General features: G+C 42.9%; 1 protein-coding gene across 2 annotated transcripts in view; it reads right to left on the bottom strand.

The window, feature by feature from the left end:
* rngtt (RNA guanylyltransferase and 5'-phosphatase) overlaps window positions 1–25,864 on the bottom strand; it is a 141,946-nt gene that overhangs the window by 108,453 nt on the left and 7,629 nt on the right. For both annotated transcript variants that reach the window (XM_035774471.1, XM_035774472.2), the window contains 4 exons: window positions 24,442–24,517; window positions 22,453–22,708; window positions 21,640–21,749; window positions 20,267–20,368 (listed from right to left, as the gene is read on the bottom strand). In XM_035774471.1, coding sequence (XP_035630364.1) covers window positions 20,267–20,368; window positions 21,640–21,749; window positions 22,453–22,708; window positions 24,442–24,517 — 544 coding nt within the window. The remainder of the gene's footprint in view (window positions 1–20,266; window positions 20,369–21,639; window positions 21,750–22,452; window positions 22,709–24,441; window positions 24,518–25,864) is intronic.

Raw genomic sequence — 25,864 nt, forward strand, 5'->3', positions numbered from 1 at the left:
GCTTCAATGCAAATGTGCCAGCCACCAGTTAGAGCCATTTCTATCTTCAAATAGCACAATGTGCTGCTACATTCACAGGCAGTGGCGAGGCGAGTTGTTTCACTGATAGAGGAAGTTTTGGCACTAATCCCGAATTAGTTCCTCGGGCATTTGCAGGTGAGATACGAGACTTAGTTTGCATTAAGAAATACACTGCACTTAGTTTGCATTAAGAAATACACTGCACTATCATTGGCCTCAGGAAGACCACATAAGCTTGCAGTACAAACACAGTCCTTCACCATTTTATCAAGATACTGTGGATGCATATTAATGTTTTTATTCTGAGAAAATTTGAGAAAGCTCTTTGACTGCATCTACACTACAGGACTAGAGGCAAGGACATACACCACTGATCCAGCCATTCAGGAGGAGTGGTGTCCTTATCTCGCTCCTTCTCTTTGGCCTTGAACAGTACTTTTTCAATGCCACAATAGGGGACACACACACACACACACCGGTCCTCATTCAAATCACCACAGTACCACACCAGATAATCCTACTGCTTTGAACTTTGTTTAATTAGAATATCCTCAAGAAAGAGAGGCGTGAAAGACAGGACATTTCAGTGTATCTCTTTAAGCTGCTAAGCAAATATGATAGGACCCCGGCCCTCGCTCCAGTCTACATATTTAAATGGGTGATGGTAGAGGAGACTCGCGAGAGAGATGTGGAATGTGGTGGTGAAGAGGAAGACCAACTTATGTTGCTAGCGGTCTGTCACACCTCTGTCTGATTACTGTCTGATCCCTCCATCACACCAACCAGATGGAGGGATGAAGTGGAGGATACAAAGCTTTACTTGAATTACATACCTGCAAACATCAACTTTTACACTCAGACAAACTCTTACTTTTAAAAAGGGTGGACAGTGAGTCACTTACTTACTGTCTCCGACAGGATGTCTGTTTGGTAACAGTGGTGGTGGTGGAGACCGATTAGAAGTTTGTGATGACAAAGGGGACTTGGGATGGACGTACAGTATGTTAAGGATGGGACAACCCCTATGATACCCATGGTATCACCCATAGCAGACACACAGAGGATGGAAGAGTCCACAGACACTAAGGTGGGGGTATCTGGGTGGAAGATACAGAGGCAGTGGAGGGGGATAAAGTCTGAGTGCTCTAGTTCAGTGTTTCCTAGCTCCAGTGCTCAAGTACCCCCCAACAGCACACATTTTTGTTGCAGCCCCAGACGAAAACATCTGATTTAAATTGTCAAGGGCTTAGTGATTAATTGACAAGTAGAATCAGGTGTGCTTGTCCGGGACCACAACAAAAAGATGTACCGTTGGGGGTACTGGAAGACTGGAGTTGGGAAGACCTGCTCTTGTTGAGTCTAGAGCATGGTCCTCCAACCCTGTTCCTGGAGAGCTAACCTCCTGTGGGTTTTCGCTCCAACCCCAGTTGGAAATAAAAAATTAAAATAAAAAAAAAAAAATAAATAAATAACCTTGTTCAGCTTATCAACCAGCTAATTATTAGATTCAGGTGTGCTAGACTAGGGTTGAAGCGAAAACCTACAGGATGGTGGCTCTCCAGGAACGGAGTTTGGCGAGTCCTGATCTAGAGGTATTGTCAAGATATGGGGCAACACGCTGGTGCGAACACAAAGCTCATCAAAATCTCGTTCAGTTAGAGGTTTGAAATAGAAAAATGGCTACATGCACCAACAACCTCAGCAATCACAGATTGGATTCCATTTTATTGGGGGCATGGCAAAGAACAAAGCGCAAACAAAAGCTGTCAAGCCAAATGCTCCTGTTTGGGTAATTTAATTAAAAAAATATACAGTCAACAGGAAAACTCATGCGTAAAATGAAACGAAATTAAAGTCAACAGCAGAACATGAAAATGCCTGATCTGATTCCAGGGTTATGGAGGTTCCCAAGGAGAGCTGAGGGGATGTGATCAAACACGCACACACATTTCCTCTTACAATAAACACACAAAAAATCTGCTCGGCAATGATTACATGACAGAGTTGACGAATCCAGTTACATGCTTCCAGGAGGCCGACTGGCCGCCGCTCTCTCTCTCTCTCCATCGGCAAATGCCAAGTATTGAGTGAAGCAAGATGTTTTAAATGAGCAACTCCGTATCATTTCCTGTTTTATTCCTAAAAAAGGTTAAGTATCCTAATCAACGCATCCTAAACCAGTGAACAAATTAGCTCGCCTCCCCATTACACCACTTTATGACATTAGTGCAATCATGCAATGCTAATGGCACCCGGCTTATTATGCAAACTACTAAATTAACACAAAATGTGGGCCTGGCCTATTTATTGGGTGGCGATGTGAACCCATTTTAAAATGCAGTGACAGATGAACAGCTCTCCGGGGGAGAGGAGACTGGTGGTGGTGACAGAGATACAGCTGAAGTCAGAAGTTTACATACACTTAGGTTGGAGTCATTAAAACTTGTTTTTCAACCACTCCACAAGTTTATTTTAACAAACTATAGTTTTGGCAAGTCAGTTTGGACATCTACTTTGTGCATGACACAAGTAATTTTTCAACAATTGTTTACAGACAGTGACATAATCTGTATCACAATTCCAGTGAGTCAGAGGTTTACATACACTAAGTTGACAGTGCCTTTAAACAGCTTGGAAAATTCCATAAAATGATCTCATGTATTTAGAAGCTTCTGATAGACTAATTGACATCATTTGAGTCAGTTGGAGGTGTACCTGTGGATGTATTTCAAGGCCTACCTTCAAACTTAGTGCCTCTTTGCTTGAAATCATGGGGAGAATCAAAAGAAATCAACCGAGACCTCAGAAGAAAAATTGTAGACATCCACAAGTCTGGTTCATCCTTGGGAGCAAATTCCAAATGCCTGAAGGTACCACGTTCATCGCTACAAACAAGTATATATACCATGGGACCACGCAGCTGTCATACCGCTCAGGAAGGAGATGTGTTCTGTCTCCTAGAGATGAGCGTACTTTGGTGCGAAAAGTGCAAAATCAATCCCAGAAAAACAGCAAAGGACCTTGTGAAGATGCTGGAGGAAACTAAAGGTCGACCGATTATGATTTTTCAACGCCGATACCGATTGGAGGACCAAAAAAGCCACTACCGATTAATCGGTCGATTATTTATATTTATATATATACACATACATACACACACACACACACATATACAGTGGGGCAAAAAAGTATTTAGTCAGCCACCAATTGTGCAAGTTCTCCCACTTAAAAACACGAGAGGCCTGTAATTTTCATCATAGATACACTTCAACTATGACAGACAAAATGAAAAAAATTCAGAAAATCACATTGTAGGATTTTTAATGAATTTATTTGCAAATTATGGTGTAAAATAAGTATTTGGTCAATAACAAAAGTTTCTCAATACTTTGTTATATACCCTTTGTTGGCAATGACAGAGGTCAAATGTTTTCTGTAAGTCTTCACAAGGTTTTCACACACTGTTGCCGGTATTTTGGCCATTCCTCCATGCAGATCTCCTCTAGAGCAGTTATGTTTTGGGGCTGTTGCTGGGCAACACGGACTTTCAACTACCTCCAAAGATTTTCTATGGGGTTGAGATCTGGAGACTGGCTAGGCCACTCCAGGACCTTGAAATGCTTCTTGCGAAGCTACTCCTTCGTTGCCCGGGCGGTGTGTTTGGGATCATTGTCATGCTGAAAGACCCAGCCACGTTTCATCTTCAATGCCCTTGCTGATGGAAGGAGGTTTTCACTCAAAATCTCATGATACATGGCTCCATTCATTCTTTTCTTTACACGGATCAGACGTCCTGGTCCCTTTGCAGAAAAACAGCCCCAAAGCATGAGGTTTCCACCCCCATGCTTCACAGTAGGTATGGAGTTCTTTGGATGAAACTCAGCATTCTTTGTCTTCCAAACACGACGAGTTGAGTTTTTACCAAAATGTTCTATTTTGGTTTCATCTGACCATATGACATTCTCCCAATCTTCTTCTGGATCATCCAAACGCTCTCTAGCAAACTTCAGACGGGCCTGGACATGTACTGGCTTAAGCAGGGGGACACGTCTGGCACTGCAGGATTTTAGTCCCTGGCAGCGTAGTGTGTTACTGATGGTAGGCTTTGTTACTTTGGTCCCAGCTCTCTACAGGTCATTCACTAGGTCCCCCCGTGTGGTTCTGGAATTTTTGCTCACCGTTCTTGTGATCATTTTGACCCCACGGGGTGAGATCTTGCGTGGAGCCCCAGATCGAGGGAGATTATCAGTGGTCTTGTATGTCTTCCATTTCCTAATAATTGCTCCCACAGTTGATTTCTTCTAACCAAGCTGCTTACCTAGATTCAGTCTTCCCAGCCTGGTGCAGGTCTACAATTTTGTTTCTGGTGTCCTTTGACAGCTTTTTGGTCTTGGCCATAGTGGAGTTTGGAGGGTGACTGTTTGAGGTTGTGGACAGGTGTCTTTTATACTAATAACAAGTTCAGGTGCCATTAATACAGGTAACGAGTGGAGGACAGAGGAGCCTCTTAAAGAAGAAGTTACAGGTCTGCGAGAGACAGAAATCTTGCTTGTTTGTAGGTGACCAAATACTTATTTTACACCATAATTTGCAAATCAATTCACTAAAAATCCTACAATGTGATTTTCTGAATATTTCTTTTCTCATTTTGTCTGTCATAGTTGAAGTGTACCTATGATGAAAATGACAGGCCTCTCTCATCTTTTTAAGTGGGAGAACTTGCACAATTGGTGGCTGACTAAATACTTTTTTGCCCCACTGTATATCCACAGTAAAACGAGTCCTATATCGACATAACCTGAAAGGCCGCTCAGCAACGAAGAAGTCACTGCTCACAAACCGTCATAAAAAAAGCCAGATTACGGTTTACAACTGCACATGGGTACAAAGATCTTACTTTTTGGAGAATAGTCCTCTGGTCTGATGAAACAAAAATAGAACTGTTTGGCCATAATAACCATCGTTATGTTTGGAGGAAAAAGGGGGAGGCTTGCAAGCTGAAAATCACCATCCCAACCGTGAAGCACAGGGGTGGCAGCATCATGTTGTGGGGGTGTTTTGCTACAGGAGGGACTGGTGCACTTCACAAAATAGATGGCATCATGAGGAAGGAAATTTATGTGGACATATTGAAGCAAACATCTCAAGAAATCAGTCAGGAAGTTAAAGCTTGGTCGCAAATGGATCTTCCAAATGGACAACGACCCCAAACATACTTCCAAAGTTGTGGCAAAATGGCTTAAGGACAACAAAGTCAAGGTATTGGAGTGGCCATCACAAAGCCCTGACCTCAATCCTATAGAACATTTGTGGGCATAACTGAAAAAGCGTGTGCGAGCAAGGAGGCCTACAAACCTGACTCAGTTACACCAGCTCTGTCAGGAGGAATGGGCCAAAATTCACCCAACTTATTGTGGGAAGCTTGTGGAAGGCTACCCGAAACATTTGACCCAAGTTAAACAATTTAAAAGGCAATGCTCCCAAATACTAATTGAGTGTATGTAAACTTCTGACAAACTGGGAATGTGATGAAAGAAATAAAACCTGAAATAAATCATTCTCTCTACTATTATTCTGACATTTCACATTCTTAAAATAAAGTAATGATCCTAACTGACCTAAGAGAGGGAATTGTTACTCAAATTAAATGTCAGGAATTGTGAAAACTGACTTTAAATGTATTTGGCTAAACTTCCGACTTCAAATGTAGATGGCAGATCACTTGGTAGTTCCAAATGCAAATGCACTACATTTCCACAGCGTGAGCAGCAGTAAGAAGACCTGCAGGTGGGGGAAAAAACAGAATCAGATATGGATTACACCTAATTAATTTGCCATCTATAACAGCTTTTTCAGAGATCTCCGGAAGGCATCCAGGTCCCTGAGAAGTGGGGTATAATGGCTGTCCCCCAAATGGCACTCTATACCTTAGAGTACATTACTTTAGACCAGCACCCAGGGGTGCATTTGGGACTCAAACAATATGAGGCAGGCCCTGAGAGAGAACTCCTGTTAAAGAACCTCTCAGCCAATGAGAAACTAGCATGCACTCTCATAGCAAATCAAGACCCCTAAAAGTGACTTGTTTCGGTCTTTCACTCTTGACCTGTAACAGGATTACTTACGTATAAGGTCAACAACGTGCTGCCAGAGTAAAAGGCATCTAATCTTCCAGCTACAATGACAGTGCAGGTCTACAAAGTAGGGCCATAAAAACTGTTGGACCTAATTATTATAAAGACAAAAAAGTGTGACAGTGCAGGTCTGCTGGAGCTATACTAGTGCATAGAGAGGATGTTGGTTGAGTTCCTCATCCCTGTGAGTGAAGAGTGGTGAGCCACACCTGCCTTGCAGTCCTCTGCTCCTGTAGACTCTGTTCTGGAAGAATCAATGCCTGCATCTACTCTGCTGACAAAGTCTCAGGAGTCTGGACAACAGCCTCTTTGGTATCCCGTAATACACATTCAGGCAAACTGTCAGACACCGACACACACTTTAAAATATGTTTAGTGTTTAGTGTCGTGGCTTTGTTGGCATGCATTAAAAAGAAAGTTGAGTTTTCCCCACCAAGACGTACATTATAGAAATCACTAAAGAGTCTGGTTCCTCTCTAGGTTCCTGCCTTTCTAGCCACCGTGTCCCTACATCTGCATTGCTTGCTGTTTGGGGTTTTAGGCTGGGTTTCTGTAAGGCACGTTGTGACATCTGCTGATGTAAAAAGGGCTTTATAAAAACATTTGCTTGATACTGACATCAGGGCATAAAATTAAAAACGCCTGCCACCCGCCAAATGCGGAGGGAAAAAATGTCTATTTCACCAGCCACGTAAGCGGGTGGTCAATTTGCAGGGCTCTACAGCGCGACCATGACAGTCACATTTGCAAATAAAATAGTCAAAAGTCAAGTATGAGCACATGTGCGAGTTGTGATTTCCAGCAGAAAAATGCTGCAGTAGCTATCTTCAAAGGTTCTGCCATTTTGTTCCATAGCTGCTAATCGCACAAAGAAATATTCGTATATCCCAACTCACACAGCAGCACGGCCAGAGTTAACCGCTTATAGATTCATTTTTGGAAGCACTGCACACAGGTGTAAACATTTGTCTAATTTACTCAGTCTACAAAGTGACACTTTGTCCTCTTGTTTTTTTGGCTATTTACATTGAAAAACAACCAAGCTTGTGAACAAAACAATGTTACTTAAGAACAAATTCTCATTTACAATGACGGCCTACACCGGCCAAACCCGGACAACGCTGGGCCAATTGTGCAGGGCCCTATGGGACTACCAATTAGGGCCGGTTGTGATACAGCCTGGATTCGAACCAGGGTGTCTCTAATGATGCTTCTTACATTGAGATTAGAGGTTGACCGATTAATTAGGGCCGATTTCAAGTTTTCATAACAATCGCAAATCAGGATTTTTGGGTGCCGATTTTGCTGATTAAAAAAATAACAAAAACAATTATACCTTTATTTAACTAGACAAGTCAGTTAAGAACACATTCTTATTTTCAATGACGGCCTAGGAACGGTCGGTTAACTGCCTTGTTCAGGGGCATAACGACAGATTTTCACCTTGTCAGCTCGGGGGATTCAATCTTGCAACCTTACAGTTAACTAGTCCAACGCTGTAACCACCGGTCTCTCATTGCACTCCACGAGGAGCCTGCCTGTTACACGAATGCAGTAGAAGCCAAGGTAAGTTGCTAGCTAGCATTAAACTTGTTTTATAAAAAACAATCATAATCACTAGTTATAACTACACATGGTTGATGATATTACTTGTTTATCTAGCGTGTCCTGCGTTGCATATAATCGATGCAACCCTGGGGGATGATTTAACAAAAGCGCATTTGCGAAAAAAGCACGATCGTTGGAAGACTGTACCTAACCATAAACATAAACCATAAACCTTTATTTAACTAGGCAAGTCTGTTTAGAACAAATTCTTGACGGCCTAGGAACAGTGGGTTAACTGCCTTGTTCATAGGGCAGAACGACAGAATCTTGCAACCTTTCAGTTACTAGTTCAACGCTCTGACCACTAGGCTACTTGACTTTGTGGCTGTGGTAACTAGTGATGACTGTCTACTAGTAAGAAGTCAGATCCAAAATCTCACACACACACACACACACACACAAAATCTCACACACACACACACCTCCACCTCCCGCCTTTAGAGGGGCAGCTTTTTACTCGAGTCACAAAATTAAATGGAGCAATAATTCACATTACTTCTTACTAATACCTTTCTTGTTTTAGAAACAATACTACGGTAGCCTAGTGGTTAGAGCGTTGGACTAGTAACTGGAAGTTTGCAAGTCCAAACCCCCGAGCTGACAAGGTACAAATCTGTCGTTCTGCCCCTGAACAAGGCAGTTAACCCACTGTTCCTAGGCAGTCATTGAAAATAAGAATTTGTTCTTAACTGACTTGCCTGGTTAAATAAAAGGTAAAATAAATAAATATAAATAAAGCACGGTCATCCATTTGTTTGGGTGGATTTTGACTGATATAATCTGAGTGTCTGGTCTATTTTTTTTATTTTTATAAATCTACAAAAACCTGCCACAGTGGTTGGTGAACCAAAAAGTTAATTTTAGGCCCGGGCGCACATGATTACCTTCAGCCTTGGTTGGGATATAGGCTATAGACCTTCTCTTTCACAGATAATTTACAAATGCGAACAACCCGTCTAGGTAAACAGACTGCTTTTAGAACACTGTCGGGGCCAGACGTATAATCTCATTCTAATCATTACATTGAAATGGTTCCAGGTGCGCCCTGGAAAGTGGAGCTGTAATAGTCCTCCACATCTCTACTCCACTGGAGGGGATCAATACTGGGCAGTGAGAATGACCCAGGTCTCTAGGGCTGTATCCTAAATGGCCTTACTTCCTAAATATTGCACTACTTTTGGGGAAAATTATGCCATTTCAAATCAAATTTTATTTGTCACAGACATATTTAGCTGATGTTATTGCGGGTGTAGCGAAATGCTTGTGTTCCTAGCTCCAACAGTACAGTAGTATCTAACAAGTATCTCCATTGTTTTGTTGAGGGAGAGGTTATTTTCCTGGTACCACTCCGCCAGGGCCTTCACCTCCTCCCTGTAGGTGCTCATCATTGTTGGTAATCAGGAATACGACTGTTGTGTCGTCTGCAAACTTGACTGAGTTGGAGCCGTGGGTATATCCACAGTCGTGGTTATATCCACAGTAAAATGAGTCCGATATCGACATAACCTGAAAGGTCGCTCAGCAAGGAAGAAGTTACTGCTCAAAAACCATCATAAAAAAAGCCAGACTACGGTTTGCAACTGCACATGGGGACAATGTCCTCTGGTCTGATGAAACAAAAATAGAACTGTTTGGCCATAATGACCATCGTTATGTTTGGAGGAAAAAGGGGGAGGCTTGCAAGCCGAAGAACACCATCCCAACCGTGAGGCTGGGGGTGGCAGCATCATGTTGTGGGGGTGCTTTGCGGCAGGAGGGACTGGTGAACTTCACAAAATAGATGGCATCATGAGGTAGGAAAATTAAGTGGATATTTTGAAGAAACATCAAGACACCAGTCAGGAAGTTAAAGCTTGGTCACAAATAGGTCTTCCAAATGGACAATGACGCCAAGCATACTTCCAAAGTTATTGCAAAATGGCTGAAGGACAATAAAGTCAAGGTATTTGTGGGTGGAACTGAAAAAGCATGTGCGAGCAAAGAGGCCTTACAAACCTGACACTGTTACACCAGCTCTGTCAGGAGGAATGGGCCAAAATTCACACAACTTATTGTGGGAAGCTTGTGGAAGGCTACCTGAAAGATTTTACCCAAGTTATACAATTTAAAGGCAATGCTACCAAATACTAATTGAGTGTATTTAAACCTCTGACCCACTGGGAATGTGATGAAAGAAATAACAGGTGAAGTAAATCATTCTCTCTACTATTATTCTGCCATTTCACATTCTTAAAATAAAGTGGTGATCCTAACTGACCTAAGACAGGGAATTTTTAGGATTAAATGTCAGGAATTGTGAACATCTGACTTTAAATGTATTTGGCTAAGGTGTATGTAAACTTCCGTCTTCAACTGTATTACTGTTGTCCAGATGGGATAGGACAGTGTGTACAGGTGCATCCTCAATCTACACACAATACCCCATAATATCAAAGCGAAAAGGTTACACATTTTTGCAAATGTATTCAAAATACCTTATTTACATAAGTATTCAGATCCTTTGCTATGAGACTCGAAATTGAGCTCAGGTGCATCCTGTTCCCATTGATCATCTCTGAGATGTATCTACAACTTGGAGTCCGGCTGTGGTAAATTCAATTGATTGGACATGATTTGGAAAGGCACACACCTGTCTATATAAGGTCCCACAGTTGACAATGCGTATCAGAGCAAAAACAAAGCCATGAGGTCAAAGGAATTGTCCGTAGAGCTCTGAGACAGGATTGTGTTAAGGAACAGATCTGGGGAAGGGTACCATACCATTTCTGCAGCATTGAGGGTCCCCAAGAACACAGTGGCTTAGATTATTCTTGAATGGAAAAGTTTGGAACCACCAACACTCTTCCTCAAGCTGGCCGTCCGGCCAAACTGAGCAATTGGGGGAGTAGGGCCTTGGTCAGGGAGGTGACAAAGAACCCTATGGTGAACTGAAAATGACTGATTTTAATGCAGGTCTGCCTGGCCTTGCATACAATGGCTTCAGAAAACATGAAGTTTGAGGAGTCGAGACAATCTCTCCTACACAAGTACAATTTCAAAAAGACACCACCCCTATATTTTCTCTGAATTGGGCTGATTTTCTTGGAAAAACAACAAAATATTGAGTGTATCTATATTTTGGAAGTGGGCAGATGACACCCACAGAGGGAAAAAAAAAACATTTATTGCAGGGCCAAAGTGGTCCACCTGCCATCTAATTGGCCAGTTAGCCATGTCTCTGCTGTCACTCTCTGAAGGGCCCTTCCTCATCAGTCAAGGATAAGCCACCCCCCACCACCACTCTCTCTCACTCCCTCCCTCTTTCAGGCCATCATAATGACACTGTATACCCGGTGCCAAACTATCATGGATCCCCAAAATGTAGGCCCTACTACAATTCAAAATGACCTATAATCCATACTGGCAGAAATCCCTCTCCACCTGCAGCCCCAGTCCTCCAGTGAGGTTATAAAAGGCAGTTTGTCTCCCTTGTCTATTTCTCCAGCGCTTTGATCCTAATGATGCACAAACAGCCATTGTTTCAGCTGAGGCCTTTATGGTAGTGGCCACTCCTCATCAAAAAGGCACATGACAGCTCGCCTGGAGTTTGCCAAAAAGGCACCGAAAGGACTCTTCGGACCATAAGAAACAAGATTCTCTGGTCTGATGAAACCAATATTGAATTATTTGGCCTGAATGCTAAGGTCACGTCTGGAGGAAACCTGGTACCATCATCCCTACGGTGAAGCATGGTGGTGGCAGCATCATGCTGTGGGGATGTTTTTCAACAGCCGGGACTGTAGCAAAGGTTCACCTTCCAACAGGACAACAACCCAAAGCCCACAGTCAAGACTACGCAGGAGTGGCTTCGGGACAAGTCTCTCAATGTCCCCAAGTGGCCCAGCCAGGGCCCGGACTTGAACAAGATCAAACATCTCTGAAGAGACCTAAAAAAAAAACCTGTGCAGCGATGCTCCCCATCCAACCTGACATAGCTTGAGGGGATCTGCAGAGAAGAATGGGAGAAACTCCCCAAATACAGCTGTGTCAAGCTTGTAGCGTCATACCCAAGAAGACTTGAGGCTGTAATCGCTGCCAACGGGTCTGAATACTTATGTAAATGTCAAAGTTTAGCATTTTTAATACATTTGCAAAAAATTCCAATGACCTGTTTTTACTTTGTGTGTAGATTGATGGGGGTAGAAGAAGAAAAAAAACTTAGATTTTAGAATACGGATGTAAATGCGGAACACGTCTATGGGTCTGCATACTTTCCGAATGTACTGTACACTATAATTGATTTGTTCATGTCATCACAGCATAGGAGTCATTCATGTCAATAAAATGACAAAGCGACCATTAAAAAAAAATGTACGTAAACAATAGGCCTAAACTGTTCCATTTCAGAAATTGTATTCACGAATGAAAGTGAACGTTTTGGGTATTTCTGTAATAAAGGCTTTACAAAAAAAAACCTTTACAACACTCTGATATAACTTTATCATTTATTTAGTGTTGTTCAAATTGTTCCAAAGGGTCAGGAAAATGATATTGTAATCTAACAGGAACAGTGCTTGCTCCTTACCTTCCTTTCCTTGATCTCCGGTATTTCCCACAACTAGTCAAATGTATCCCACACATCTGACTTCCCCTTCACTTCCTGTGCAACCACGTTCATTTGTCACGTCCTCTGCATCCATTTTGCTGTCACAAGTGTCACGGTGTTCAGAGTTTGTTATAACCAATTTATTGATGCGATTATGATGTGCCATAGGTCAGGCCCTATTGGTCACGTGCATGTGATGCATACATGTGTCACGTAAAGAGGGCGAGGGTTGAGGGAATGTTTTTCCTAAACAAATGAAGGATTTCGGTAACAATTTTTTTAGTCCGAAATGTATATGTTGCAGCTTCAGCAACACAGACAGCGCAATAAACACTGTTGATGTTCTGTGCAGCAGGGAAGAGGGAGTGAACTGGTGCTGGTCACACAGTCACTCGCCGTAATTATTATTATTTATTTTTTTACACAGCCAGCCCCGGCACAATCAAATCAATTGCGGTCGGACTCTCTCTAGTTGCTTGTGTGTGTCTTAATTGTTTAAATCAAACGGTTCTCTTAAAAGCATCAGACAAGCTCAGTGAATATAGTTGATTTGATTAAAACACATGGGATGTGTCTATATATGGACAAATACACATTTAAAAGATGACTCTTGGTCAAACCAACATTTCTTTTTGTTGGGGACAGGCTTTTTACCAAAACTGGGAGGTGGGGTGACCGCTTCGTTATTGTTTCTATTAAAGATTCTGGCTTCACATTTCAAATGAAGATCCTACATCTGAATATTGAAAATCTGGCAAGATCAACACAATAAAAAGTTTGTGAGAGGCGTAGCATAATAACTGCCAACATTAGATAAACAACCAGTGTCGAAGTCTCCTTCAATAGCAAGCCTAGAGATACAATCTAATCCAACGCCTTACACCATCAGTTCTTTCTTTTTTATTAAACACCATCAGTCCCATTGATTGCTCATTTTGAGAAAATGACTGTGGCTAGGGTAGAGAAGGGGGTGTGAGGAAGGAGAAAAGAGGAGTTAAGCTCTTGTCCACTGTTGGGCTGAGATAATGGAGACCCAGGGACCACATTGATTAGTGTCACTCTCCCTCTTCTCCAAACCTTGGAACAGGACAAGGCTCAAACCATTGCTTACAGCCAGGAGAGCCCCCCCCCTCCACCAAGACCACTATGTTCCAAACTACTCAGACCCCCCTCAGCGGTCCATCACTCCAGCTGACCAATCTTGCAGGACCAGCTTGAGTCCAGAGACGCATTTCCAATACAGCAGTTAAAATGTGCCCTGCTAGGCGGCATGTGGGATATGTAACGACTGAGATAAGAGTCAGGAATTCATTGCATAATCCGTGAGGGGCCTGGGGAAGATAAATTAAGATCAAACTGCACCTTGGCAATCAATCAGTAAATCTCCTTCCTGAAGAAATATGCGTGAGCATCCTTGAAATTCCAATTAAATAGTATCGCCAACATGTGGCAATAATTTCCCAGCTCTAACTGCTTCTGGCATTGAGGGCTCATATTTCAGTAATGTGAACACTTATTAATTATTATGAAACTGTTCTGGTGATTAATTACGGCCGAACTAATCTCATCATCATAGCACGGAAGCATATGCAGCTCAGAGAACGCCTCCAACGCCGCCACACAAGCAATTGACCCAGGGTGCGTCCATCTGTCCCAAATGACACCCTTTTCCCTTTATCGTGGACCATTTTGACCAGGGCCCATTGGGCTCTGGTCAAAAGAAGTGCACTATATTGAGAATAGGACGTCATGTGGGAAGCATCCTGAGAGAGGAGGCGATCAGAGAGGTGCTGCTTTTCAGGCTTTATGTAGCTAAACATCACCATCGTTAATTCGAGAGGACGTTTAACCAGGCCCAGAGAGGAGGGGGGTGTATCAATATCATCAATGCTCTTTATTCAGCACCTGCGTGTTTATCGCACCTGACAGACACACAATTCACATATTGAACTTGTTATTTGCTAAACAGGCAAACACATCAAACTGGTGGTCCTGTGGCTCAGTTAATGGAGGTTGGGGCTTCAAACAAGGTTATGGGGTCACCAATGTGAAAATGTAAGCATTACCATAAGTAGTTTTGGATAAAAGTTTCTAATAAATAACATATATTAAACTGTGTGAGGTGAAAGAAGAATTGCAAACAAAAACACAGGAAAACCAGCAAAGCATGTCTCTGAAATAAATATTCCCCTTATCTGACAACAACCTCTCACATAAAAATAAAATAAAAAAAAGACATTGCTACAAATGGTGCTTTTACAACTTCTTGCTATATGAAAGTCCCTGAAAATGTTGTGAAATTGCCCATGACCACTTAGTGGGCTTCCAAATGGGCCCCATTTTTCATCCCCAAACAATAGAAGATATCCGGACACGATCTGTCGGAACAAAAATGTCCGATTGACAAAATAGGCGCAATTTCATTTCATCATCGTGAGACCTTAAAATGTCAACCATCCTCCAGTGACAAGAGCAGCGGTACTCATTACCTGAGCTCTACCGCCGCCAAAGAAGAGACAGCTAATCATGCAAATATCCACACCAAAAAAACAACATCTTATAAATAATTGCTGAATAATCCCATATGCTCTGCACGCATCCCAAACCAATGTCCAACATTCAACTCAGTGTGAACCTTCCACACTACCTGGATAGAAATAGAAGAATTAGATGTAGGCCTAAAGGAACAATGACTAAGGCATTACTGTTGTCAGCTTAGCACACTGGATGAAAATAGGAAGAAAAAAAAGTGAGAAAAACCCACTAAGCCATTAAAATGTCAGTTTAGCTGAGGCAGCGGAGCATAATCTAACTGATGTATTCTCGTCTCTAAAAGCTGTCAAAACGAAAAGGAGGAAGGCCGGTGGCTGCTAGAGGGAACGTAAACTTAAGAAGACGCTGAGTCAGACGTCACCAGGTGAGTTTTTCTGTGAGGAAGTTGAGCTTTTTTGCAGCAGGGTTCTACTTTTGATATTGGCCAAGCAGCTTGCGGTGAGACTCTTCCGAGTTGCTAATGATGAGCTCCTATTGGGTTACTGGGGTGTTCACCCCTGTGCCATTCCCCCCCAAAACTGCACAGGTAAGAGTTTAGCTCCTTTGAATGCCCCATAAAATGATTCACTCCTCCTTTCGATTTGGAATTATTTAAGCTCTCTATTACACAGAGCCGTATATTTCAGAAGACTTCAGGGCATATTATAAGCATGAAATGGTATGCAGTGCACACAGTTATTACTTATGCCATGTGGCAGACCATGTCGGTGGAACTTTTAAGAACGGGTTTAGCTGTCTTTTTTTTTTTTTTAAGCATTTGTGAAAAAATATCTGGAGACCTGCCCCCGCAAAAACAGTAATCGCAACAAAAGATACATCAAAACTAGTGGTGTAAAGTAACTAAGTAAAAATATTTAAGTAGTATCTATACTTTACTATTTATATTTGACAACTTTACTCCACTACATGTAATTTTCACTCCCATACATTTTCACCTTACACCCAAAAGCACTTGTTACATTTCAAATGCTCAGGCAGGACAGCAATATGGTCCAATTCACGCACCTATCAATTTCACGCGTAGTCATCCCTAAATGCCTCTGATCTGGCAGACTCACTAAACACAACAAATACTGTGTTTGCAAATAATGTGTGCACCTAACAGCTAAGCTAGCTAACAAACTGGTGCTTCCTTGATCAGTCAACAACAGCGAACTAGATTTTCTGGTGATATCCAACTTTTAGCTACAAACCATAGGATTAAAAATAGAAGTAAAGGAGAGACGGTTGTTGTATGGAGGATCTTTATTCTTGTTGGCTAGCCACGATAGGCAACATTAACATGCCAACTAACTTTAGCTTGATAACTGCTTCTAAACAGCCAGCAGTCTCCTACAAACCACATCATTTGAAATGGAAGTGACTTGCGAGATAGCAAAACGGACACAAGCCTATACAACTAACATCGGCTGTGGATTTCTAACCAGCTTGTGCAGTGTGCAATCCTGAGCCCTTCCTAGTCTCCTTCTCCCCACCAGAGAATTTGGGGGAGAAAAAGGAAAAAGCTACTGGATGACACGATGTTTAAAGCAAAAGTTTTGTTTCCAAATAAAGTTTGAGGTGGGGTTTTACTGAGTGTTTTCTTAAAATGAATGCTTTTTCTACACCCCCCCCCACACACACAAACAAATGTTGACCTATTTATTCAAGGCTTCTTTTTTATTTTTTTTTATTTTCAACATTGTAGAATAGAGAAAACATCAAAACTATGAAATAACACATATGCAATAATGTAGTAACCAAAAGAAAGTGTTAAACAAATCGAAATATATTTTAGATTTGAGACTCTTCAAATAGCCACACTTTACCATGCTAACAGCTTTGCACACTCTTGGCATTCTCTCAACCAGCTTCACCTGGAATGCATTTCCAACAGTCAAAGGAGTTCCCACGTATGCTGAGCACTTGTTGGCTGCTTTTCCTTCACTCGGCGGTATGACTCATCCCAAACCATCTCAATTGGTCATGTGATGCAGCACTCCATCACTCTCCTTCTTGGTCAAATAACCCCTATTCAGCCTGAAGGTGTGTTGGGTCATTTTCCTGTTGAAAAACTAAGGGCAAACTAGATGGAATGCTGTGGAATCCATGCTGGTTAAGTGTGCCTTGAATTCTAAATAAAAATCACTGACAGCGTCACCAGCAAAGCACCCCCCACACCTCCTCTTCCATGCTTCAAGGTGGGAACCACACATGCAGAGTTCATCCGTTCACCTACTCTGCGTCTCACAAAGACACAGCGGTTCGAACCATAAATCTCAAATTTGGGCACATCAGATCAAAAGGACAGATTTCCACCGGTCTACACATTGCTTGTGTTTCTTGGCCCAAGCAAGTCTCTTCTTATTGGTGTCCTTTAGTTGTGATTTCTTTGCAGCAATTTGACCATGAAGGCCTCAGTCACGCAGTCTCCTCTGAACAGTTGACGTCGAGGTGTCCATTATTTTAACTCTGAAGCACTTATTCGGGCTGTAATTTCTGAGGCTGGTAACTCTAATGAACTTATCCTCTGCAGCAGAGGTAACTTTGGGTCTTCCTTTCCTGTGGCGGTCCTCATGAGAGCCAGTTTCATCATAGCACTTGATGGTTTTTGAGAATGCACTTGAATAAACTTTCAAAGTTCTTGACATTTTCCAAATTGACTGACCTTCATGTCTTAAAGTAATGATGGACTGTCGTTTCTCTTTGCTTATTTTAGCTGGTCTTGCCATAATATGGACTTGGTCTTTTACCAAATAGGGATATCTTCTGTATACCCCCCTACCTTGTCACAAGAACTGATTGGCTCAAACGCATTAAGAAGTAAAGAAATTCCACACCTTTTTGGTGACTACATGATTCCATGTGTGTTATTTCATGTCTTCACTATTATAAAAAAAGAAAAGTACAAATAAAGAAAAATCCTTGAATGAGTAGGTTTCCAAACTTGACTGGTACTGTACCCATATCTTCACTGGACAGTTACTGTTAGACAGGGGGAGGCAAAACTGGTCTTGGAGTGCCACAGGTACTACAGGATTATGTTCCAACGTGGGCACCACACCTGGTCAATTGATCAGTTAAGTGATTGCCTTAATTCATAACACCTGGTCTTCCAGGTCGGTTAATTCAAAAATATGAAGTGCCTGCAGTACTCCAGGACCAGGGTTGCCCACACCTTCTGTAAGAGATGTCAAGGGGTGTATCAAGGGGTGTATCAAACAGATTTTTTTTGCAACAAAGACAAGAGTTTATTGGAAAAAAATTCAGGTAGGTCCATCCCAGTTTCATTCCATTTACTTCCTACAGCAAACAGTAAAAGGTTTAGCAACAGATGTCCAACTAATGAATACACCTAAGGTAAGAGGTCCCTCTTGCTGAGTGATGAGAAGCTCTGAGGGATGGGGAGAATGGAGTCTCAGAGTGCTTGTAGCATTGAGCTGTAACCTGGATAGATACCAGACAGCATGTTAAAAGGTTAAGTAAACTCAAAAAAGGTAGACAGCTGCATCAGCCAGAAAGCAATCCCCGAAGGCAAATCTCAGGAAGTATCATTGCGTCTATATCTCTAAGCCCTGTTATTGGTGTACTGATGGAGCAGTACTGTGCATTGTGTGATAAGACATCTTTATCTGGTGTGAAGGGCTCAATTTGCTCCAGCAAAGGACAGATCAACGTCAGTTTCTGACAGACTTGCATTTATTCAATGACTTCCCACTACTTTCACTTCCATTATCTTTGCTTCCCTTCCAACTGGGCATTTAAACAACGACTGGGACCTGTTCATGATGACGCTACTCAGTCATGCATGAATGAACTGGCACGACTCAATCCCAATTGATATGACAACAAAAACTACAGAGCAACAATTTTAACATTTACCATGGCTTCCAACCCACAAGGGCTCATTCATAATGTACTTTGGAATGCAGGCCAGGGGAAACAAATAAGCAAAAAGCCATAGAGTGAGCTTGTTTCATCTCCTGTACAATAAGCGATTGGAGATGCATTAAAGTGGCAATAAGATGAAGGAACATTGTAAGAAGTGGTTGGAGGAAAGCTGAAAGGCAAGCAGGCAGTGGGCGGGAAGGCAGTGGGCGGGAAGGCAGTGGGCGGGAAGGCAGTGGTTCCACCACAGGCGAGCCGTTGCAAATTGAATAAAAAGGCCTGGCTGGGCTCTCAGGAGAAAACAAGTTACTCTCATTTATCTGAACAGCACATGGGGCCTGAGTCCCAAATGGCACCCTATATAATTCACTAGCCCTATGGGCCCTGGTCAAAAGTAGCACACTATGTAGGGAATAGTGTGCCATTTGGGACATAGCCAAGAGTTTTAGATGGGAAACCCATCTCGGCTCTGGAAAACCTAAATCTGCTCTAAGCACGGCCTGCCATCAGCCTATGGACCGCCTTTGTACCGACGAAGGGAATTGCCCCTAAATGATTGAGGTAGGCCTGATTCTTCTCACTTATATAAATACGAGCGTCTGGGGCTTTTCTTCGAAAAGACCCAGAGCGCCAAGGACCCCCATCAGTGACATTGACCAAGGGTTGGTAGAGAAGAGAGCTGGTTGGACATGGTAGTTCCTTCTTGGATGGGTGCCAGGTCTCCACTGACCACTCACCTCACTCCCTCAGGAAATGAAAGCACTGATATGTCAAATTTCTCAAATTGACTGCATTGCTTCATGAAATATTCACCAGTGTTTCAAGAGAGGAAGTGTTTCAGCACAGGCCGCCAGAATACTAAAAACAAGTACAGCCCCTGGACAGGACGCTGGCCTCCAGGGTATGGGAAGGCAAAACAATTCACACTGAAAAGTGATTGGAAAGATGATCTGTGTTAGTCTGTTGGGAGTCTTATTCCAGTGGGAAGGAGATTTGTGGGAGACAGCCACAGCCCCTGGGTACTCCTGTGGCTTCCTCTGTCCAGCCAATCTGTAATTAAAGCCAACCTCCACACAAACCGAGTAGCGCTGCCACTCAAGTGCACCGGGCTAATCGAAGACGATTAAAATCCATGTTTGCAGTGTACCGGAACAATGTTAGTATTCAGCTCACAGCCCTGACTAAAAGGCCAGGAAAATGAATGATAAATGAAGCCAGGGGATCAGTGCCGAGTGCCCAGTCAGATACTGCCATATAAAAAGGCATGTGCTGCACACTATAATATTCCTGCATATTGTCAGTGAGGACTAGAAGCTAAATACCAGGGAGAGGAGAGAAAACAGCTAAATAGCCAAATCCACTGCACAAATTGATTCATATTCAAGTCCTCCAGTGAAGCACAGTTGGATAGGAATTCTACAAGTGTGTTAACCCACCTGTTGTGAGCCCTTTGTGGTCATATAGGAGGAGAGAGGACACCGAAAGACGAGGGACTCACCGTGTGCCGTCGGCCTTCCAGCTGACCTTGTAGGGATTCTGTTCCAGAAAGCGAAGGTTCCGCCTGTCCATGGACACGGGCTGAGCACCTGGAAACCCGGACCTAAGAACACACACAGAATACCCTTTTTATCAACAATGTCCTGGTGAGAACATCAGCGATTGGAAATTCAGACGGCTTTATAAAACTCTTACATGAAACTCCTCTCTTATATGAGACATGATGCTGTAGAGCTGAAACACCACAATTCCTCCATATCGCTAGTAAAGAAAAAAGACACCTACGACAGAACAGTCATTTCCTACCCTTGTACCGCTTAAGGCGTCTGCATACTAGGTTCGGTTTGCCCCGAGCAGAATTCAGCTTGGCGAAGTGAATGTCTGTGCCTCACATACTCCCTTAAGACCTTATCTTGAAAAACGAGACAAAAAGGGGCAATAGTAGTCTCGCCCTCAAGACACCGTAGCCAGTGTACACGTCATCAAAAAAGTCCAAATTCATCTAAGATTATTAAAAATATACTTGATTTCTTGAGTTATTTTGTTCAGCGGACAATTTTACTTCCAGCTAAGATGTTTGGTTCAGTAATTCTCAATTGAATGAAAACAAGTCTCTCATTGAATGACAAACACTTAATTGAAGAATCCTTACTGTTGACCAATCACCAACAAAGGGCCTTAGACTTCGGCTACCACCCTTCGGCATACCACAAGAAAAAATGGTGAGTGCACGAACAGCCGAAAACCCTTGCTGAAGATCAAAACATCATAAAATATGCACAAATTGGTTTGTGTCCAGGGTCTGTCGCAGCCGACCAGGAGACATGGGGCGGCGCACAATTGGCCAAGCATTGTCCGGTTTAGGAGAGGGTTTGGCCTGCCAGGATATCCTTGTCCCATCGCACTCTAGCGACTCCTGTGGCGGCCCGGGCGCAGTGCAAGCTGACACGGTCGCCAGGTGTACGGTGTTTCCTCTGACACATTGGGGGCGGCTGCCTTCCGGGTTAAGTGAGCATTGTGTCAACAAGCACTGCGGCTTGGTTGGGTTGTGTTTCGGTGGACGCACCGGTTCTCTACCGTTGCCTCTCCCGAGTCCGTACAGGAGTTGCAGCAATAGGACAAGACTAACTACCAATTGGATACCACAAAATTGGGGAGAAAAAGGGGTAAGAAAATATATATACTAAAAATACACCCCAAAAAATATGCACAAACTGTTTTGGATGGGAAGCATGCAGACGCCTATAACAGTACAAAGCCTATAAAAATCTCCAGTAAGAGTGAGTCACACACACACACCGTGCTACTAGAAGGGAATATATGACAAAGAGAGAGAGATTGAGAAAGAGATCAGTAGAGAGAAAGAATCCTCACTTTTCCCATTCCGCAAACTCCTGACACTTCCGTTGGATCTCGGCCAATTTAGGCTGTGTGGTGACCTGTGTGACGCCTTTCACTGTGACCCCCTCCACGAATATAGCACCCTGAGAAAGATAGAGCACACAACAGGTTGGGACTTGGACATTTGGGAGAAGACATTTTTAAAAATACATTGACGTCCTATTCAAAACACACAATCCTAACAGCTCGGGGAAACAGCCAAGAAATGACATTAGGGGAAGATTTTCTGTTATCTAATGCCATCATTCCATGGTGTGGTGCACTCATTGGGTATGTGACAGACTATGTCCCAAATGGCATCCTATTCCCTATAATAGTGCACTACTTCCGACCAGTTTGCTATGTGCCTTAGTCCAAAGTAGTTCACTAAATAGGAGTGCCATTTGGGATGCAGGTTGAAAAATAGATGAGGGCCCCGTATCTTTTTTTTATATCTTCCTGGGGTTTTAAGCAAATGTTCCCTCGTTTGTATCACTTCAGAGGAGTCTCCTCTTGTACCGAGTTAAGAGGCATATGATGTACATTTGGAGAGCGCCAATATCAGAGGGTCCCACGCGGCTCTCAGTCACACCACATGAGCTATGTGTCATCTGGAGCAGAACCAATGGATATCCTCTCTCAGCTCCTAAGCTACAGCCCATTTCCCCAGTCACTCTCAGACTGCATCCCAAATGGCAATGCATTTCCTATATAGGGGTTAGATTACCATTAGGGACACAGCCTCTCTACTTGGAAACAGCCCATTTCCCCAGTGCCCTCTCTTTTCTCAGTCAGTCGGAGTCTCACAAATTTTAGTCTCTCCTTCCTCCGTTTCCCCGGCGCCGACTCAGAGGAGGAGGGGCCTGACTGAGACTCTTGGCCAATCACGTTGCCATCGTCGTCCTGGTCGCCGTCGTCGTCATCGAAGCACCACTCTGGCAGCGCGGGGGCGGCGGGGGCATCTTCGACGTCTCCATAGCGACGGAAGAGCTCCTTGAGGTAGTCGCCTTTGTAGATCCCAGGGGCACGGGCCTGGGCGAAAGCAGCCACTGCCGCCTCGACACTGACCCACATCAAGAGACAAACAGAGGAACACAACAGAGCATCAGTCAGGCCCTGGATTGTCATGAGATTTGAAAAGTGTAACCTATTCAGTCTGACATGACTGAGAACTGTGCCCCTTGAACCAATTCCTCTTCCACTTAATGATAATTCAGGTACAGGGCTCTACGCTGACCTTTAAAAAAAAATTATTACAAGGAGCACGTGGGCACCTATGTAGAAAAATGAAGGCGCACACAAAGAAATTCAGGAGCACAATTAAAAATATTTGGAGGTATTAAAGTTAGAATGCTTCATTTTTCTAGGCGCACTAATGCTCCTAAATTAATATTTCAGGTCGCACAGCAAAACATTTAGACGCATATGCAAGTAAAATGGTCGCACGGTAGGGCCCTGCGGTACGCAGCTGAACGAGAAACAATGCAAGGTTTGGCTGGCTGCGCTGACAGCTGTCAAAAAAACGTATTGTTTAGTGCTGGTTGCCACCACATCACCTTGATCCAATAAAAACAATTGTTTACCCCCCCCCAAAAAAACATCAGTCAGGCGCTCTAGCCTCACAGCAGACCTCCTTAGAGATAGGACGTCAATGAGCCATCAGTGTGCTAGACGTCTCAGCTCAACAGTCCTATCTGACCAATGGCCAACCCTGTCAAAAATCCTTCAACAAACGTATCTGATCAGATCGCTGCTAAGTAGCAGAGTAGTTATTGTATGTATGCTGACTGATTCTGTGGCTGACAGTGTGAGAAAGGAAATATCAACCACATGTGATATTGTCATCCAGAACCAGAACTGATGCACATCTCAGACTCTCTCTGTCTGCGTGTACTGTGGGACTATTTAACCAGAGGAAATGGGAGAGGGGGGGGTGAGGTTGTTCATCCTCATCCTGCCTATACCTCCAACACTGAGCCCAAGGGAATTTACAGATTCCGCTAACCTTTCCTAGACCCATTTACAAATACACATTCTCTTCCTGCCTAAAGACACAATCATCCCCTGCCTTTCTTTTCCACTGCAGTAAATGATTCAGCACCTCTGGTGTCAGGTGTGGAGTTGACTCTTCACCACCAGCCTGGGAGCCTCTGTCTTTCCCCAAGCGCGACTTTATTGACACTGACAGCATCCCTCCTTGTGACATTACATTTGGGACACAGTCAAGCTGTCATCAAGGCAAGAGATGGCTACTTTGTGGAATCTAAAATATATTTTCATTTGTTTAACACTTTTTTGGTTACTACATGATTCCATGTGTTATTTCATAGTTTTGATGTATTCACTATTATTCTACAATGTAGACATTTTTTTTAAAGAAAGAAAAACCTTGAATGAGTCAGCGTGTCCTAACTTTTGACTGGTACTGTATATAGAACCCAGAGACTTCTATTGCAGAGCTGTTTCAATGAAGTGGCCAGTTTTGTATTGGCGCTTATCATGTGGTTTATGCAGGTAGAAATAGTTGTCATAGAAGTCTCTGATAGAACCCAACCCGGTCAACCACAAGGCTTAAGTCTGCATCCACAGCAGCATGGCTCCACCCCTAAGGGGACTGCAGGGGTCCATCCTGAACACACAGAAGTGATGCAAGCCATACCACTCTGGGAATTGTGTTGGTTGTGTGGTCAATGTTGGAATACGTGAACATGTGATTTGGCAGTGAGATACACAGAAGTCATGTGTGATAAACACAGTTCTGTGGGGTGTTGATTGATCGGGATAGCTAGGCCTTACCTCCAGTCCAACTTCTCCACCAGGTAAGCACAGATCAGAAAGCCTGTCCGGTTGAAGCCGTGCGTGCAGTGGACACCTGTGGGAGAAGAGAGAAAGACACTGCACATGTCAATAAAGCAAAGTGCCCATCTGTCACTACAATTGGTGTGCGCGCACACACACACACACACACACACACACACACACACACACACACACACACTTGTATTCAACAAAACGCAAATGAGGCAGTTCAACAACCCTGTCACTTTCTAACCATCTTATTACATACATGACGTGAATCCTATATGTCAAGACAGGAGGTGGTGGAACTGGTGGCCTGGCTACACATAATATACAATGGTCATACCATGGATCATTAAAAAAAAATAACTTTTGATTCAATTGATAAAATATTCAATTTGGCCTTTAGTACCAAATCCCATTGAAACGCATTGAATAACATTCATAAAATGAAAAAACAAAAGGTCATAAAAAAGTGTCTAATTTCTAGGAGATATTTGTTGTTTTATTTACATATTTAACACCTTTCTTGGGGTAGGCACAACTCTCTCTATACTAGCATAGATTTTATTAAATCGTGAGAAGATCGATTTTCGGGATGTCTCACAGACTGACAAACACTGCTCTAGCTCTGCCACCTTTCACTACAGATGCAGAAGTGAGACATCAGCAGATCTCTCTAGCTTAAACTAATGGATATTGGAGATTTTGTATCATGTGCGTCAATCGACTCTAAGGGGTTTTAAAGTAACTGCCCATTGAAAATCTCACTTGTAAAAAGGTCATATTTTGTTAACTCACATCCAAATAATGTTGACTCGTCCTATAGACCTCGTTCCAGTACACAACACACTGACGTCACGCAGAGATGCGTGCGACTCCTGGCTGCAGTAACAAAGCCATCATCATCTGCGCCCATTCAACACACCCTAGATTTACGTTTGCATTACTTCTAAACAAAATACCTTTTTGGGGTTCTGATACGCGTACACAGTTTTGATTCTTTCTTGAACAGTCGCTAAGATTATATTTGGTTGTGATCTTTTCACAAATAAAAATGTGGGATGCAGTAGTTGTTAGTTAGAATGCTAATTGAAAATAGGCTGTAAAAAAAACCTAGCCATTGAAGTGTTTTTTTTTTTTAAGTATAAAGCAGTTGATTTTCAATGACCAAACATTATATTAAGCAGGACATTCACACGAGCCTTAAAATCCAATTATAATACAAAGGTAGTGTGAAACGCACTCATTATCTTTTTATGCTGGTATCCTATAAGATCCCCTTCCGTGTTCTGCCACCAACTTGCGAGCATTGCCCTTGTGCGGCAACGTTTGCAAACACAGAAAGGGGTCAAAACACATTTATGGCCAAAGCATAAATTGCAGAGGGAAAAAAACAACTTACAAATAACCCCACATC

The sequence above is a fragment of the Oncorhynchus keta genome, chromosome 8 (genome assembly GCF_023373465.1).
Source record: "Oncorhynchus keta strain PuntledgeMale-10-30-2019 chromosome 8, Oket_V2, whole genome shotgun sequence".
NCBI classification, from domain to species: Eukaryota; Metazoa; Chordata; class Actinopteri; order Salmoniformes; family Salmonidae; genus Oncorhynchus; species Oncorhynchus keta.